Source organism: Pseudonaja textilis, chromosome 5, assembly GCF_049901715.1.
Source record: "Pseudonaja textilis isolate UNSWEBS1 chromosome 5, rPseTex1.2, whole genome shotgun sequence".
Taxonomy (NCBI): domain Eukaryota; kingdom Metazoa; phylum Chordata; class Lepidosauria; order Squamata; family Elapidae; genus Pseudonaja; species Pseudonaja textilis.
Window position 1 is genome coordinate 65,697,716 of NC_141994.1, and position 17,378 is coordinate 65,715,093.

A 17,378-nucleotide genomic window follows, 5' to 3' on the forward strand; every position below is an offset into this window, starting at 1 on the left:
CCATCCATCCATCCACTCTCTTTGCCTTCCTCCCTCCTTCCCATCCATCCATCCATCCATCCATCAATCCATCCATCCATCCATCCATCCACACTCTCTTTGCCTGCCTGCCTTCCTCCCTCTCCCTGAAAGCTAAATTAATACAAATAAAAGGCTTGTCAACATATAACTATTCTATGAAAGGTCTTCATTTTTATTTAATGTATGAAAACAGATTTATTCATCCACACCCAAACACAACGGAAATTCACAATTCAGCCAATTTTAGACCATAGACTCTTTTCCTCCTTTGAGGCTTACCTGAATGCTTTGGTATCATACACTCTGCAAGCCCCAGAGCCACCACAAGTTTTTCTACTCCATTTCAAGCAGGTCTGATCAATCAAAGCTCCAAAGTAAATTGGTGCAGGAAGCCCTCCTGAAATAGGATGAAAGGGACAAGTAAGACAGACTTGACTTACTTAGAAAGGCTTGAGAGGAACAACCTGCTTGGATGGGGGGTGGAATAGATGACCTCCAAGGTCCCTTCCAATCTGTTAAATCTGACAAAAAACCTCAGTGGCCAAGTATGTGCAGTGAGAACTTAATGGCTTAGGTCAAACTCCAAAAAAAAAAAAAAAAAAGGAAACAAGGAGTAGGAAGTGCAAAGGTCTTTGGATGGAGCCATATTTTCAGACTGTGCAGGGACTACTGGTTGTATGTATAAATTATGTGGAATGGACATCCTGTTCTAACTCCTGACCCCCAGCCACTGCAAATGACATTTATAGGCACATTTTGATCTTCCACTTTCAACATAATGTTCTCCTGTATAAATCATCTGAGCCTGGTGATAAACTGACTGGTTCAGCTGGTTGATAATACAGATAGTCCCCAATCTACAATTATAATGGAGTCTGCTCATTATGTTTCTAAGTCGTGACAATCATAACATGAATCATCATATGGCCAGACCCATTTTTATGACCGTTTTTTGGGGGGATGGTGAAGTGGCCACCACAGTTCGATTCTTTTCATCATTATGGGCTAATTTTTGCTGAAAGACAGAAGTAAATGCCAATTTTCTACCAAACATTGTAAAACAATGTCATGGGACTGTGGGACACTGCAAAATGTAGGTTGGCCAGGTAATAAGTACCTGTGGGAGGTCTACCATAACTTTGAATGGTGGCTAACAGGTTGGAAATTGAGGAGTTACCTGTAGACGCTCATTTGGTGCCTTATATATTTTCAGCTTTTTAAAGAACTTTACTGGTGGAATGCTGAGGTGCAAACCCTGGTCAATTTGAGGATCAATCAGGAATGCCATCTTTATTTTTAAATGACCAATTTGGTTGATTACCAGTTTAGCCTTTATTTTAAAAGAATGCAGCAGGGGTTTCCCTCATAAAATATTACAAGCAATGGGAGTCTCTCTGACTATTGCTCACTGTCACATCACATGGAGCGGGAGTCAATTTTAAGACTTGTGGACTTCAACTCCCAGAGTTCCTCAGCCAGCTTTGAGGAACTCTGGGAGTTGAAGTCCACAAGTCTTAAAATTGCCAAGGTTGGAGACCTCTAAAACGGAGAACAATGGTAAAATAATGAAATTGATAAATTTTTATGAGCCCCTCCTCTTTTTTATATGTGTGATCGAAAAAAGGAGAAGGGTTTTCACTGTGGAGGTGTGTCTGCCAATTGAATTATTTGACCACCCTTTTCCTATGGAGTCCTCTTGGGATTCTGTCAATCAAGAGAGGTTAAAAAGTTGAAGTGACAGTAGGCTGCCATCTTGAATTATTTGACCACCGCTTCCCTGTGGATTCTCCTGGAGTTCTGTCAGCCAAGAGAGGTTAAGAAAGTGAAGTGACAGCAGCAAAGAAATTGTCCGATGGCGGCTTGCAGTTTAGACTGAAGAAGCCCAGCCCAGCCTTTTCAAGAAATTGCCAAACTGGTCCAGACATTTTGCTTAAACTTAGCAAAACTTAGTTAGACTTAAGCAACCATGAGCATAAGAAAAGCTTAAAAGAGTGGGGTGGTTATGCCTTCATCACCAATAGCTTTAAAATAGTTCTCCTGAAATTGACATTACCTGGGATAATCAACCTCACTCATGACAGACAATTGAATCCAATATATTTAGAAGACAGACAATCAGTGTATGTTACTCTTAGGATACCACATTACTCAGTTTCTCTCCAAAATATTGAGCATCTCATGGATAATAGATAAGGTTATCTGCCTAAAATTTAAAATGAAATCTGGAATTTATTTACCAAGGACTCTTCCACATAAAGCTTCAATGCCCACTGCAAAAGATTTCAAATCTGGTGAAACCGATCTGAAAAGATGAGGAGGAGAAGTTCAAAAGTGAGTTTTAGACAAGGAACATTGAAATAAATGAATTCTAGAGGGAAGACGGAAAATAAGATTGTAAATATTGGTCGGAAATTATATGTTTTAAAATTTCTGATTCTTTTTCTATCATTTTTTCTGTTTCTTCCTTTTTTCTTTTTTATTCTCTTTCTCTTATTTCTTTTGCTTTAGATTTGTCTTTTAATAAGGAAAATAACAACAACAGCAATAATAATAATAATAATAATAGTAGTAGTAGTAGTAGTAGTAGTAGTAGTAGTAGTAGTAGAAATCTGAAAACAAGCTAGTCAGCGTAACTTCCCAGTATGGTTCAGAATTAAAACCAACAGAAATAACGTACAATCAAAACCCAACTTAGTCATGACTCAAATTAACCAATCTTGAAGCTCACCCATTAAAAAAAAACCCACCAGTATAATTAAATATCCTTAAATGCTCACAAACATAAATAAATGTTTTTTTCTATATCCTATTTATCTATGTCATTTTAATCTTTGTATCATTTCATAGAAATTTTAAATTCAGTTTTAATGTTTAAACAGTGTTGTTATTCATCCTCAAGGCTTTGGATTAAAAATTAAATAAATAAGTGTGGGCAAATCCTGGTGATGTTAAATTACAACTTCAGATGTGGAAAAATTGATTTGTGTAACAACAATATGTTTCCATGAGTAGAAATTTCACTGGGAACTATAATAGCAGTTGTAAAATTTTTGCGCATGGTGGATTTCAACAATGCATTACAGCTGGTCCTTGGCTTACGATTATAATGGCACCTGCAGACACGACAGCTGTAAAACAGGTTGGTCATGTGATCGACCCAATTTTAAAGACCTCTTTTTGTTAAACTAAAGCTATGGTTGTAAAGCCACCCCTGTGGTCTTAAAGCAAACAATGGATCCTGCAACATTATCCTGGGATATGTATATTTATCTTAATTCATTAAGGCAAACACCACGGTCGTAAATCGAATGTTTCAGTCATTCAGCGAATGCCACAGTTGTTAAGTCCCAAAGGCACTTTTTTTCAAGAGGCAACTGGACTTTCTTGTTTTTTCTTTGAAGATGTTTCACTTCTCATCCAAGAAGCTTCTTCAGCTCTGACTGGATGGGAAGGAATGGAAGAACTGAAGAAGCTTCTTGGACGAGAAGCAAAACGTCTTCAAAGAAAAAACAAGGAAGTCCAGTTGTCTCTTGAAAAAAGCACCTTTGGGACAGCCATGACCTGGATGAATGAAAATCCCCAAATAGACACACTTGTTAAGAGAACTAGTGGTTTGCTATGGGTGCAGTTTTACTGAAAGCCAGAGGTAAATGCCAGGTTTTGGCAAAACCATCATAAAATGTGAGCATGTAACTGAAGCGTGTTGCACAATGGCTGTAAATGCACCCTTACTGCAGGGTGCCCTGTTTAGTTATATGACTGTGGGGGGAGCAATTGTTAGAATTTTGAATCCAGGTCGTAAGTAGCACTTAGACTTATATACTGCTTTACAGTGCTTTACAGCCCTCTCTAAGCAGTTTACAGAGTCAGTCCATTGCCCCCAACAATCCGGGTCCTCATTTTACAGACCTCAGAAGGATGGAAGGCTGAGTCAACCTTGAGCCTGGTGAGGATCGAACTCCACGCAGTTGGCAGAATTAGCCTGCAATACTGCATTCTGACCACTGCGCCACCACGGCTGATGGTAGCCCAAGGTAGGTCTGTCTTAACCTAGAACGATTGTTAGACAACTGGCCCTATGTTGAGAATTACCTGTACTGAAGCTGGCACAATAAATAAAAGGAAATAAAATGCAATCATGTGTTTGCAACCTGAGAACTGCCTTTTGCCACTCAGAAGTAAACTGCAAAACAAGCAATGAATGGCATGGAAGGGTATGATTTTACAATCTTTTTAGAGTATTGTTTTTACAGTAATTTTACAATATTTCACCAGTTTGCCCCCCGTGCTTTAAAAAAGGACAAAGGAAAGAATGTAAAAGTCTTCACCTAAACATAAGCATATACGCTGGCGTTCCTCCCAAAGAGAAGATAAATGCAAGTATGGACAACAACACTAAAAAGTAAGGGAATTCTCTTGTACACTTATCCCTTGGACATTGACCCAAAACTGCAGAAAAATTACCAGCTCCTGAAATTCCTGGACAGCTGCAATTTTGATATACCTGCAAGATAAAAGAAAAATGAAGTAAAGGCTTGGATTGGTCTACATTTCCAAATCTCTATCTTCATGCAAGCAATGTAATTAATGTTTTGTAGGAATGTCAATCATTTCCAAAGTAACATAATAACTGAGTTGGAAGTGACTTTAGAGATCCTCTAGTCCAACTTCTGCTTTGCCCACATGGAGTATCAAAATAAGGTAAGTTATCGTTAAAAACAAGATCTTGTTCTCTGCCCCCAAGTATTAATCAATTACATCGATGAAACTTGTACCACAGGGTATTAATTGTACAATAAACCCACAATAAATGTGTCCAGGTTATGAACTAGGTTTTAGTTGCTGCATCAGAATAACAGAGTTGAAAGGGACCAACTCTTATTTTCTCACGGATGTTTCATTACCCAACTAAATAACATCATCAGGACTAGAAAGGAGTAGATATTCTGTTCTGTTCTGTTCTGTTCTGTTCTTTTCTACTCTACTCTACTCTACTCTACTCTACTCTACTCTATTCTATTTGTAGCTCAGGATTGAACTTTGGAGTCCTTGATGCTTATTGGTTTTCCTGCAGACATTTCATTACCCAACTGAGTAACATCATCAGTGTGTGTGTGTGTGTGTAGGGTTCTCTTCTGTCAATCATATTGACTTGTTTTACCCTTTATTGCCAATATAGGGTCTTCTTCTGGATTTCCAGGAATTTAGTGGAAAGTCAGAAGAGGCTATTGTGCCATTAGCTCCAACAACATGACATTCAGCATGAAGTTGTCCAGAATCGTTTTGGGCTGTGAGATGAGTGGCACATACAATCAATCTCTATATATAAAAGCAAAACACCACTCACGCATCATCACGAAATCTCCAGAACCGTAAAGCCTACAAACTTGAAATTTGGCACGTATGTTCCTCTTGGCTTCTAAGTGCTTGCTAAGAAAGGATTTTTCGAAATGACCATCAAAGCATTAGTATTTTGTATATTATTATTAACATGCTCTGATGCTAAGGAGTTCTACTCCCCCTCCCTACCTGAAAAGAAATCTGTTCCAAATGCAAAACACAAGCAGAGGAGAGGAGTTTCAGTTTCAGTTTTAGTTTCACAGCACCGAGCAGCTTTAGTACAGAACTGTTGAGCTAAGTCACGCCCAGGCTCTTTGCTGTCTCCTTCTTGCTCACACAGCAAATACTGTTTCAGTTTCCTCAACTCTCTCACACACTGACAGGACGCTAGCCAGATGAATACCGATGGATGCTGGTAGGCAGAGGCAGAATTTTCCCCCCTCCCCTTATTTTCCTTCCAAAAACCTAAGCCTGACTACATAGTTTCGTAGAGAAGCACAGGTATCAATCTAGCAAATAAAATAAATGTCAAGAGCAGCAGCACCAATAGGGAACAAGCTTGCCTAGAAGTGAAGCACCCCTATAAAAATTTGCCCAGATCTAATATTCTGTGACTGGCCCATTTCTCAGGAAACTAAGAACTTATTGATTTATTTATTCAATTGTTATGCTGCCTATTTCTCCTACTGAAAGTGATACAGTAAATAAATAGATAGATAGATAAATAGATAAATAAAAACAAACAAACAACGAGAACTTATTTCCTTTCCGTTATAGGGATGAAGTGTAACATCTCTGCATTTACCAAATCCTTTCCATGTCCCGCAGAAGTTTTGCAGCCAGCTAAGCAAGGGTTCATGTAGGTGATACCGTTGTCTCCACAAACTGGGTCCCAGAGGGTCGCTTCACAGCCACAGTTAGAGTTGCAGACAGATAACGGCTTCTCTTTGGAGAAGGACACTTCTGGGACGCTACAGGAATAGTGATGGAGCCGTCATCAGTCCAAAGACAGAAAGATAGAGCTATTCTCAGCCAAAACAATGCCATCCGTGCATAAGAGGCAAGAACTACAGGTTGCAGAAGGATAACAAAGTGTTGGAAAACAACCCACTGCGAGAAAGAAGGATCCCAAAAGAGAACAATAAGAATGAATTGCTAAGATCTTCTTGTCCCTATTGAAAGAAATGTCCCAGGCTACTTTTGATGGAAACCAAATTAAATGAGAAAGTGAGGAACAAGCAGTGGTGGGATTCATTTTTTTTTTTTTACTAACGGTTCTGTGGGTGTGGCTTAGTGGGTGTGGCAGGGGCAGGATACTATAAAATTTCCAGTCAGAGGTGGTATTTGCTGGTTCTCCGAACTACTGAAAATTTCCACTACTGTTTCTCCAGAACTGGTCAGAACCTGCTGAATTCCACCTCTGGGAACAAGATATAGGAGAACTTTTCTACCTGGTACCCTTCTGAGAAAGAAAAATGCATCAGAATACACTACATGCATTAGAAAACATGCATTAGAATATATGTGTCAGAAAACATGCATTAGAAAACATACATTACAAATAGCAATAGTACTTAGACTTATACACCACTTCACAGTGCTTTACAGTCTTCTCTAAGCGGTTTACAGAATCAGCCTCTTGCCCCCAACAATCTGTGTCCTCATTTTAACCACCTCAGAAGAATGGAAGGCTGAGTCAACTTTGAGCCTGGTGAGATTCGATCTGCCTAATTGCAGTCAGCCAGCAGTCTGCCGAAGTAGCCTGCAGTACTGCACTCTAACCACTGCGCCACCCCAGCTCTAAAACATGCATTAACTGCCTCTTCCTCCCATCACCCCCAAAAGAGGAACCGGGTGACAAACCCAGAATAGTTGACAGTCAAACCAGCCACTTGAAGCACTTGGCAACTGGCACCAAAATAAAACAGGTTTAACAGGAAGCCTGTCAGAAAGGTGATACAGGCAAACTTCGCCATGGCTGCGATGTGCAGTTTGAACCTCTTGATGATAAAACCTCCCAGGAACATCCCCACAATGGTAATAGGTAAGACGATCACACCTGTAAAGCAGAGGGAGCAATGATGTTATCTCATGTGCCACTCAGCACAAAACACACTGCCTTCTTCAGAATCACAATTACCATAACCCACTGCCAGGAGTACAGGTAGTCCTCGACTTACAACCATGTGTTTAATGAGCATTCAAAGTTACATCAACACTGAAACAAGGGGACGTATGGCCGTGTTTCACACCAATGGCCTTTGCAGCATCCCCACAGACACGAGAGCTGGACAAGGGACTCACATGTATAATGACGGCTGCAATGTCCCTGGATCCCCTTTTGTCACCTTCTGACGTGCAAAGTCCAGGGAGAAGCCAGAGTTCCTTCACAACCATGTTACTAACTTAACAACTGCAGTGATTCACTTACGAACTATGACAAGAAAGGTTGTAAAATGAGGCAAAACTCCCTTAACGACTGTCTTGCTTGGAGATTTCGAACTCAGTGGTGGTTGTAAGCCAAGAACTACCTGTAAAAATTATCTGCCTCATTTTGGCAGGGTGATGAGACAATGCCAGCTGAGGGTGAGGTCAGAACCAAATTTGATGAGTCTGGTCAGAACCAAAATGGCTACTGTTTTCTTCCTAACACTGCTGCTATCTCTGGTGTCCTCATTTCTTGTTATATTATTTTGGCGTTCCCTTCTATCCTGTTCTTCCTCTTTCTCTCTGCTACCCAACACTCCTCTCTATTCACACAGAGTTCACTCTTACAGGAAAAGGATGTCCACCAATTTATCTTGTGTGCCTGCTCAATCTCATGGAATATCTAGTAGTTTTGTGTAAGTGGTTCAGGGACCAAATTAGAAACCGGGACACTGTGAATTCCAGTCCCATCTTAGGCATGAAAGCCAGCGGTGTGACTTTGGGCTAATCACCAGGTGACAGTGAATTCCAAACCTGCCTTACCCATGAAGCCAGCTGGGTATCTTTGGGCCAATCACTTTCTCTCTCTCTCAGCTCAACCTATCTCAAAGAGTTGATGTTGTGAAAAAAGGAGTAGTAGGAAGTTGTGTGGATAATAAAAAGAAGAGTTCCACCTACCAATAAGAAAAATGGCTCTTGAAACGGAGATGTTGAACTGCTGCTCCATAAACTTTGATTCAAAGGTTATAATGCCAACCAGAGAATTGTATTGGAGGACTGTAAGGAGCAAATAGATCAGGAAGATGGGGTTTCCAAACAGCTTCTTCAAAGTAGGAAAGAAATCTGGAATAGCAAAAATAAAATAAAACTAAAAGGATAACCAAATTCAATATCTGGTCTATTTTTGTTCAAATTTGTAATTTAAAAAAATATGATTTCACAAGGAGGAAAAATCATCGATTATATAATTAAGTCATTCAATTAGTTGTTAATTAACATGATTGGGATAAAATCCTCACAAGAGTTGAGATTTATAGACATGACCTAATCCAACAGGATTAATTGGACATTATAGCAAAATCAGTACCAGGGTCAAAGTGAGTTAGCAATAGCAATAGCACTTAGACTTATATAGCTCTTCACAGCCCTCTCTAAGTGGTTTACAGAGTCAGCACATTGCCCCCAACAATCTGGGTCCTCATTTTACCCATGGAAGGATGGAAGGCTGAGTAAACCTTGAGCTGGTCAGGATCGAAGGAATCGAAATTCTGACAAGGTGAGCAGAATTAGCCTGCAATGCTGCATTCGAATCACTGCACCACCACAGTTCACAGTTCGTTTCTCAAAATGCTAACAAGAAAGAGTTCCTTTCCAAAGCATACAACTTTGAAAACCCAATACCTCCTGATTCAACTTAGACATCTGAGACATACTTTTCTAACCACTTTTAGAAATCTCTTTGTAACCCTCTTCAGTTACTAGGATCCTTTGGATCCACAAGTTTTACAGCAGTGGTTGAGTTTCCCTCAATCTTTAGAGAAAGGAGTTTTAATTCAGGTTTAACGACTTTAAAACTTTTTTTGCAGCAAAAGTGTTTGAGAAGTTTGATTTTGGTATTGTTTTGAATTCTCTTTAAAAAAAAAAATAGGATGAGACATTTTAACCCAGACCCTAGAGGAACCAGAAGAATGAAAAATTACACTTAAGGGAGAAGGACCATTAAATTTCACAAACTGATACAGAATGCACAAAATGTTTTAATATTGGATATTTTGAAGGTTATTCTCAAAGATCCAAGGCTAGACCATGGGAAGAACCACAGCACACGTGACAGTAATAAAGAGCACAACAACTTGCAGAGACCAGTATGTGAACAATGGAACATAAATTAATTTTAAGAAAGCCTGTCACTATAGATAATGTGTTCAAAATAAGACATAAGAATTTATTTGTCATTACACTCGCAAGCGGGTGCAACAAAATGAGGTGCTCTTCCACAAGTAAAACTGGACAACACCATTGAAAGAAAAATAAAATTAAACACAACAGACCATACAATAATCTCTATACAATTTAAAAATGTAAATACCCCATTACTTTCAGCCATTAAATTCCACAAAAATCTTATGACCCTGCATTCAAACTCAAAACTGCACTTGGATAAAAACTGTTCTTAAATCTAGTCGTCCTTGTTCTTAATACCCTGAATCTCCTTCTCGATGGTAATAGTTCAAAGAGCTGATGTCCCGGATGAGAGGAGTCATTCAATATATTAAATATCTTCCTCTTACATCTATTCCTATACCGTTCTTCCAAAGAGGGGAGTGAGCAGCCAATGATGTTTTGGGCCATCTTAATCACCCTCTGAATTGCCTTTTTCTCTGCCACTGTGCAGCTCGAGAACCATACACAGAGACAGTAGGATAATATACTCTCAATTGAACTCTGATAGAAGGTAGTCAGTAGACTCTCAGCCAGTTGTTGTTTCCTAAGAATCCTTAGTGAATACAATCGTTGTTGTGCCTTCTTAATTAAAGCAGCAGTGTTTGCACTCCAGGTCAGGTCATTTGTAATGATGGTCCCGAGATACTTACATTCAACCACCTGTTCCACACGAACTCCCTCTATATACAGTGGCTGAATGTCTGCTCTTTTTTTCCTATAGTCCACTATAACCTCCTTGGTCTTCTTAATGTTAAATAGAAGATTATTATTTTTGCACCAGTGGGATAGCTGTAATACCTCATCCCGATATGCAGACTCATCATCCCCAGAAATAAGTCCTACAAGCGTAGTATCGTCTGCAAATTTTTATTATCTTATTGTTGGGATGTTTATTTGTGCAATCAGATGAATAAATGGAGAACAGTAGTGGACTAAGGACACAACCTTGCGGAGTGCCAATGCTAAGTGTCTTGACAGTAGAAATATAATCATTCAGTTTAACTCTTTGTGGACGATTTGTTAAAAATCCAATATCCATAAACAAATAGAATCTGGAAAATCTAGATCTTTGAGCTTGGCTATTAATCTGTGCGGTATGATGGTATTGAAAGCAGAACTAAAATCTGCGAACAACATTCTTACATAATTCCCGGTGTTTCCAAATGGGATAAGGCCATGTGAAGCACAGTAATAATTGCATCCTCGGTTGATCTATTTTCTTTTTAAGCAAACTGAAGCCCATCAAAGGAATCAGGAAGGCAGGAGATAATATAATTTCGAACTAGCTTCTCAAAGCACTTCATTAAGATAGAAGTTAGTGCCACCGGCCTATAGTCGCTAGGACCATTTGTGGGCAACTTTTTAGGCAGTGGAACGATGGTGGAAGCCTTGAGACACACAGGAACCACACTTTGTGTCAAGGATCAATTAAAAATTTCAGTCCACACCCCAGCTAGCTAATCAGCACAATCTTTTACCACACGACCAGGAATTGAGTCGGGCCCAGCTGACTTTCTGGAATTAACCGCCTTCATTGTCTGCCTCACATCCTGCTCATTCACAATGAAGGGGAGGCTCTGCTGAGTAAATGATGGCAAAGGGACAGTTTCAGTTTGATGGATCTCAAATCGAACAAAAAAATTGTTCAACTCCTCAACCACCGCCGCACTACCATCCAAAGAGACCTTTTTTGCTTTATAGTTCGTTAGTTGTTGAACCCCCTGCCAAACCTGCCTCATGTTATTACTGAGAAAGCAGTCTTCAATTCTCCTCTTATATTCGGCCTTAGCTTGCTTAATACCTCTCTTCAAGTTTGTTCTTGCAGCACTATAATCTAGATCATTCCCAGACATAAAAGCCTTATTTCTTGCGTACAACAAGCGTCTAACCTTCCCGATCATCCAAGGTTTTTCATTAGGATACACCCGGATTCGTTTATCCACCGTGACAGTATCAATACAGTGTGCCATATACCCTAGCACTGCAGCCGTGTGTTCATTGAGATCAGGATGATCAAAAACTTCCCAGTTTGTGCGTTCGAAGCAGTCCTTTAGCTGCTCCATTGCTCCCTCTGGCCAGCTTTTCACCGTCTTGACTACCGACCCCGCCTGTTTTCTCAGAGGAATATACTCCGGGGCTAAAAGCAGAGACAAGTGATCTGACTGGCCCAGATGTGGTAGTTGTAATACCCTGTATCCATTTACAATATTCGTGTAGACCTTATCCAAGGTGTTCAATCCCCTAGTTGCACACCTTATATGTTGATAGAATTTAGGGAGGACCACACGAAGATCTATATGATTAAAATCTCCTGTAATAATGAATACATATGAAAATATGTTATGGAAGAGGAACATTTTTCACTGGATAAACCAGACTGATCTGAAAGTGGATTTAAAAATGTCAGGCTAGAAGAATGGTATGGAAAAACATGCAACCCTGGCTATACAATTGAAACCAGTGGATGTCTTAATAAAAAATGGGATATACAGTAAAACAAATCATAGGAGTGACCTGGATAACTTTTAGGTGTTGGATTTAATTTGGAAAAATTGCTTTTACAAAAAAAAAATTGTTAAAGCTTTGAAGAATTTTGTGAGGAGGGCAAAGAAATTTTTTAAAAAACATATAGGATATTATTTGAAAGGGATTAAAAATCAATATAGTTAAAAGAAAAAGGAAGGGATATAAAGTTGGTTTATTTGATCAGGGTTAAAATAGCTGTTATTATCTCTGCTAACTGTTAATGGACTTTACTGATTAGGACTGAATTATAAGAATTTAAAGACTTGCTTATAGATAAGAGCGGGATATGGGAAAATACATGATGTATTTTCAAGGGAGGTGATAAATTACTAAAACTGTTTATACTTTTTGTGATGAAGATGGAAATCATTACATAAAGAAACAATTTCTTTTTTATATTGCAGTATGTTATTTTTTTCTTTCTTTTCTATTTTTTCTTTCCCACGCTTTCTTTTTTTCTCTTCCGATTAAAATTAATCAGTTTTTCCTCTTTTAATTTTAATCTTTTAAAATAAAATTATATTTAAAAATGGACGTGTTTCCAAAAAGATATTTTTGGAAACCATAGCCCTTTCATTTACATTTATTTATTAAATTTAAATGCCATCCGTCTCAGTCTAAGAAGTGACTCTGGCAATTGAGTAAAAGGTTAGAGAACACAGGTTTAGTTACAAAGCTCAGAACGAGCTACTTGTGGAGAGGTCATTCAATCACCTTTTGCCACTTCTGAAACCTTTAGCTGTGGGGGTCTCGGAGCTTCCAGTTTGTTCTGGCCGACTTGAGCGATTCCATAAACTTCCATTGACTTCTTAACAACTTGTTCTCCTTCTTGTGGCAAAGAGTAAGGCAGGAACCAGAAAGGAAGAGATGACATAAAACTGGTGGCACCACAGATCAATATCCCAAGCCACCAAGCACCAACCCAACGTGTGTCTTTGGAATTGATGGTCAGTGTATCTAGGAGAAAAGGGGAAAAAAGAGAGGCAAACTTGCATATGAAGGCTCTTAGTACATTTTCTATTAAGCACATCCCTTGGATTCACCAGGACCTAACGTTCATGGTGTTCATATGGCATGTTGAATCTTAAACATGGTTTAACAACACGCAGTTCAGTTCCATTTGAACAGCTCCCTATCAGCTCCTCTAAATTTGAAGGCGCTTTATTATCATAAGCAAAGGTTAGGTTGTTTTACATGTGCACAACCTGGCCTCTTGCTTATTGTATCATTCAAACGATTAGGCAAGAAAGTGGATTCTTCTAGTAACCAAGTTAAGTAGGTTGTGGGTTGTTGCTTTTTTGTTCCACTCAATTGTGTCTGATTCTTGCAGATGGCCTTGTGGTTTTCTTGGCAAGGTTTTTCAGAAGTGGTTTGCTATTACCTCCTTCTTGGGGCCTGAGACAGAGTGACTGGCTCAAGGTCATCCAACTGGCTTTGTAGGAGAGACTAGAAGTCACCATCTACCCATTTCTAGTCTGATATCTTAACTCACTTTCTGTGGACCAGTCACTTGTAACAGACCCAATTATAGGATGGCTTCATGTAATTGCTTCGTTCACACTCAATCAGTGGTGGTATTCATTTTTTTTTTACTACCGGTTCTATGGGGGTGACTTGGTGGGTGTGGTGTGGCTTGGTGGGCGTGGCTTGGTAGGCATGGCAGGGGAAGGATATACTGCAAAATCCCATTCCCTCCCCACCCCACTAGCCTGCTTTCCAGCTCCATTCTCCTGTGCAGGGCAACAAAAGAAGACCCAACTGATCAGCAGCGAATAAATGGGGGCGGGGCCAACCAGAGTGGTATTTACCAGTTTTCTGAACTACTCAAAATTTCTCCTACTGGTCGTCTAGAACCTGTCAGAACTGGCTGAATACCACCTCTGCACTCAATGCTAAGGCAATAGCTGGGTTTCCATGACATATTAGCTTGCAAGCAAGCTTATTTTAAGCCTAGTCTAGCTTGTTGTAATCAAGTCATTAGGGAAGGATCTCTACAATGTGGTCCAAATATTCATTGGTGGTTCTTTTCTTATATCATTCTCTCCTTCCTATACTTATCTAGTCACAAAATAGGAAACTTAAAACATCAGTTTAATAGACTCGTGGGGAAATGGGCAAAGGTTGTCAATTATTCCCAGATGTCTGTTAAATCCCAAAGCATGCCATTTGTATTAATTGTTATCATCTGTGTAATGAAATAAAATTGGCACAAAGGATTAATTTGCCCCATCTCATAAAAAACAATGTAAAATCAATGCACACTTGATAGCCTTTTCAGAAACAATGGACCTGAGTTCTTTTAGAATAATGTCTGGACAGTAATGTTGTCCGATGCATCTGAAGTTTGCTAACTGGGACTTCATTAAATCAAAGTTTTGGTGTCTGGCTAGCAAATGTCTACCAGTTAAAAAGACAAAAATGGCTGAGGAGAAACATTGGAGGTGATACTTGCTCCTTACCTGGGTTTACTGCTCCAATGTCAACCCACAAACTGGCACAAAAAGCTCCAAGCAGGAAGCCAAGAGACGGCCCAAACATCCCTGCAGACCGTACAGTTCCTACAAAAGATGAGTTAACCTAAGTACAGGAACATCTGCAGAACAAGACTTCAACACAGATGAAGAATGGGGTCTACAGCAGGCGGCTGCATCAAACCAACCTTGACTGCTCACAAAGCTAAGCAAGGCGATATTTGAAATGTACTTAAATGAAGACCACCAGAAAATCCCAGAATTGAAAACTTGACTTGGAACATCTACCATCTTTCCTTTCCTCTTTCCCATCCTCCTCCATCCATCCATCCATCCACCCAGCAGTGACAATAGCAATTGCAAATTACTTCCATATTATTGCTAAAAAATAGGCAGGTGTTGTTACCTTTAAGGTTGGGAAAATGAATGATTCTATCTGTAAGAGAAGGAGTGACAGAGCCAAGGGAGGAGTTAAAAGAGGCATCACTTTAGAATCATTATGTAGCCACAAGCGAACTAAGTCCAACTCCTCTTGAACACCGCTGACCCTTATCTAGTTCTAACCAGATGCTAAACATTAGTCTGAGAAAATACCAGTGTATAGGCTTTAACAATAAATCAGTGATCTGGAACTTCTGTGTGTGGACCTGGTATGTCATACCTGATCTTATCTGCATTTTGAAACATGTGGATGAGGGTAATTGTATGTGGGATGACCATGGGATATAGGGGAAGAGACACAGATGAAGGGTGGGACACAGAACTGTATAAGGGGTAGAGAAAGGCACTCAGAAAGGATCCTCCCTAATTTATCAGGCTTTTAAAAGTTACGGTGTGGGATATGTACTTTCAGACTTGCAAGTTTTGTTAACATAACCCGAGAACAAAGTAGAATTAGGTTACAACTACACCACTACTACTAAACTACTCATTGTTTCTCCCAATTTTCTTCCCAAAATATCCTCTGTTCTCATTCTCCAAAACCTGGCAAAATCCCTTCTCTCATAAATGACCTCTGTGATCATATCAAGAGCAACTGCATTCTCTTCGCTGATGATGTAAAGTTGTTCAACACCACAGACAATACTGCTACCCTTCAAAAAGACCTTGACTATGTATTAGAATGGTCAAACAAATGGCAACTTCAAATCTCAACAAATAAATGATCTGTCTTACATATTGGCAAAAAAAATCAGAAAATAAAATACAGGCTAAATAGTCAAGACCTTGTTGATGATCCAAACTCTGTCAAGGATCTTGGAGGACTCATCTTTAATGATCTAAGTGCTAGAGCCCACTGTAACTACATAGCCAAAAAGGCATTCAGAGTTGTTAACCTAATCCTACATAGCTTTTTCTCTGGTAATATCACACTACTAACTAGAGCATACAAACATTATGCTAGGCCAATACTCAAATACAGCTCATCAGTCTGGAACCCACATTATGTATCTGATATTAACACAGTTGAGAAAGTCCAGAAATATTTCACAAGAGTTCTCCACTCCTTTACTCATTGTAGAATACCTTATGCCACCAGACTTGAAATTCTAGACCTGAAAAACCTAGAACTATGCTGCCTTCGGTCCAATCTAAGTATGGTATATAAAATCATACATTGCAATGTCCTACCTGTCAATGGATACTTTAGCTTCAACCATAACAACACAAGAACAAACAATAGATTCAAACTCAAGGTTAATTGCAACAAACTTGATTGCAGGAAATATGACTTCAGCAACAGAGTGGTCAATGTCTGGAATACTCTACCTGACTCTGTGGTTTCTTCCCCAAGCCCCCAAAACTTTAACCTTAGACTGTCTACTATTGACCTCACTGCTTTCCTAAAAGGTCTGTAGGGGGCATGCATAAATGCACCAACGTGCCTACCAACCCTGTCCTATTCTTTCTTTTATTCATAACTATGTCTTTACTTTTTCCTATTATCTGGTAAGCAATTGACAAAAATAAATAAATAAAATAAATAAATTTTCAGCAAGAAAAATGGGGTTTGTGTCTCAGAACTAATTTACTGACCCTCTGTTGAATTTCTATGGATGGTTTTTTAATGCAGACTTACTTAAGGATCCTTGCGATGAAATAATCACAAGGATTCAACCATTTTAACCTACTAAAGACAAGAATTGAGCCCCCCCCCCCGCCTTCTCCCAAAGGTGCCTTCTAACCAGGCTGGAATTGCATCTCCCAGAATGCCCAGTCATTGGGCAGAATTGAATTCTGGGAGTTGAAGTCTGAGGGCTGGGATAGCTATATCATTGGTCCCACCTCCGTTGTAATACTCAAATTCAGGAGAGAAAGAGTGATTGCCTTTATCTTACCTATGTAAAAGGCAGAGTTTTCTTCTGTGGCAAAATCATCAATGTAAGACATCCCCAGGGGCATGATAGGGGCTTCTCCAATTCCACGTAGAAGGTTCCCAGCAAGCACAAAGATCCACAAGTAGGAACTTGCCATTTTTTCACATCCTGAAAACAGAAGGTGCCCCAAGAAGTTGTGAGGTCCACAGCTTGGTCACAATACTACCCAAGCATTACAATTTTCTTTCCAAAGAACAGCTAATCCTTGACTTAGGAAGACAAATGGGACCAGAATTTTCACTGCTAAGCAAGGCACTTGTTAAGTGAGTGG

General features: G+C 39.4%; 1 protein-coding gene across 11 annotated transcripts in view; it reads right to left on the bottom strand.

Annotated features, from left to right (window-relative positions):
- LOC113443646 (solute carrier organic anion transporter family member 1C1-like) overlaps positions 1 to 17,378 on the bottom strand; it is a 34,118-nt gene that overhangs the window by 4,400 nt on the left and 12,340 nt on the right. For all 11 annotated transcript variants that reach the window (XM_026712048.2, XM_087935198.1, XM_087935202.1 and 8 more), the window contains 9 exons: positions 17,069 to 17,215; positions 14,718 to 14,816; positions 12,973 to 13,215; positions 8,467 to 8,631; positions 7,225 to 7,420; positions 6,167 to 6,332; positions 4,350 to 4,525; positions 2,259 to 2,323; positions 301 to 418 (listed from right to left, as the gene is read on the bottom strand). In XM_026712048.2, the coding sequence (XP_026567833.1) occupies positions 301 to 418; positions 2,259 to 2,323; positions 4,350 to 4,525; positions 6,167 to 6,332; positions 7,225 to 7,420; positions 8,467 to 8,631; positions 12,973 to 13,215; positions 14,718 to 14,816; positions 17,069 to 17,215 (1,375 nt within the window). The remainder of the gene's footprint in view (positions 1 to 300; positions 419 to 2,258; positions 2,324 to 4,349; positions 4,526 to 6,166; positions 6,333 to 7,224; positions 7,421 to 8,466; positions 8,632 to 12,972; positions 13,216 to 14,717; positions 14,817 to 17,068; positions 17,216 to 17,378) is intronic.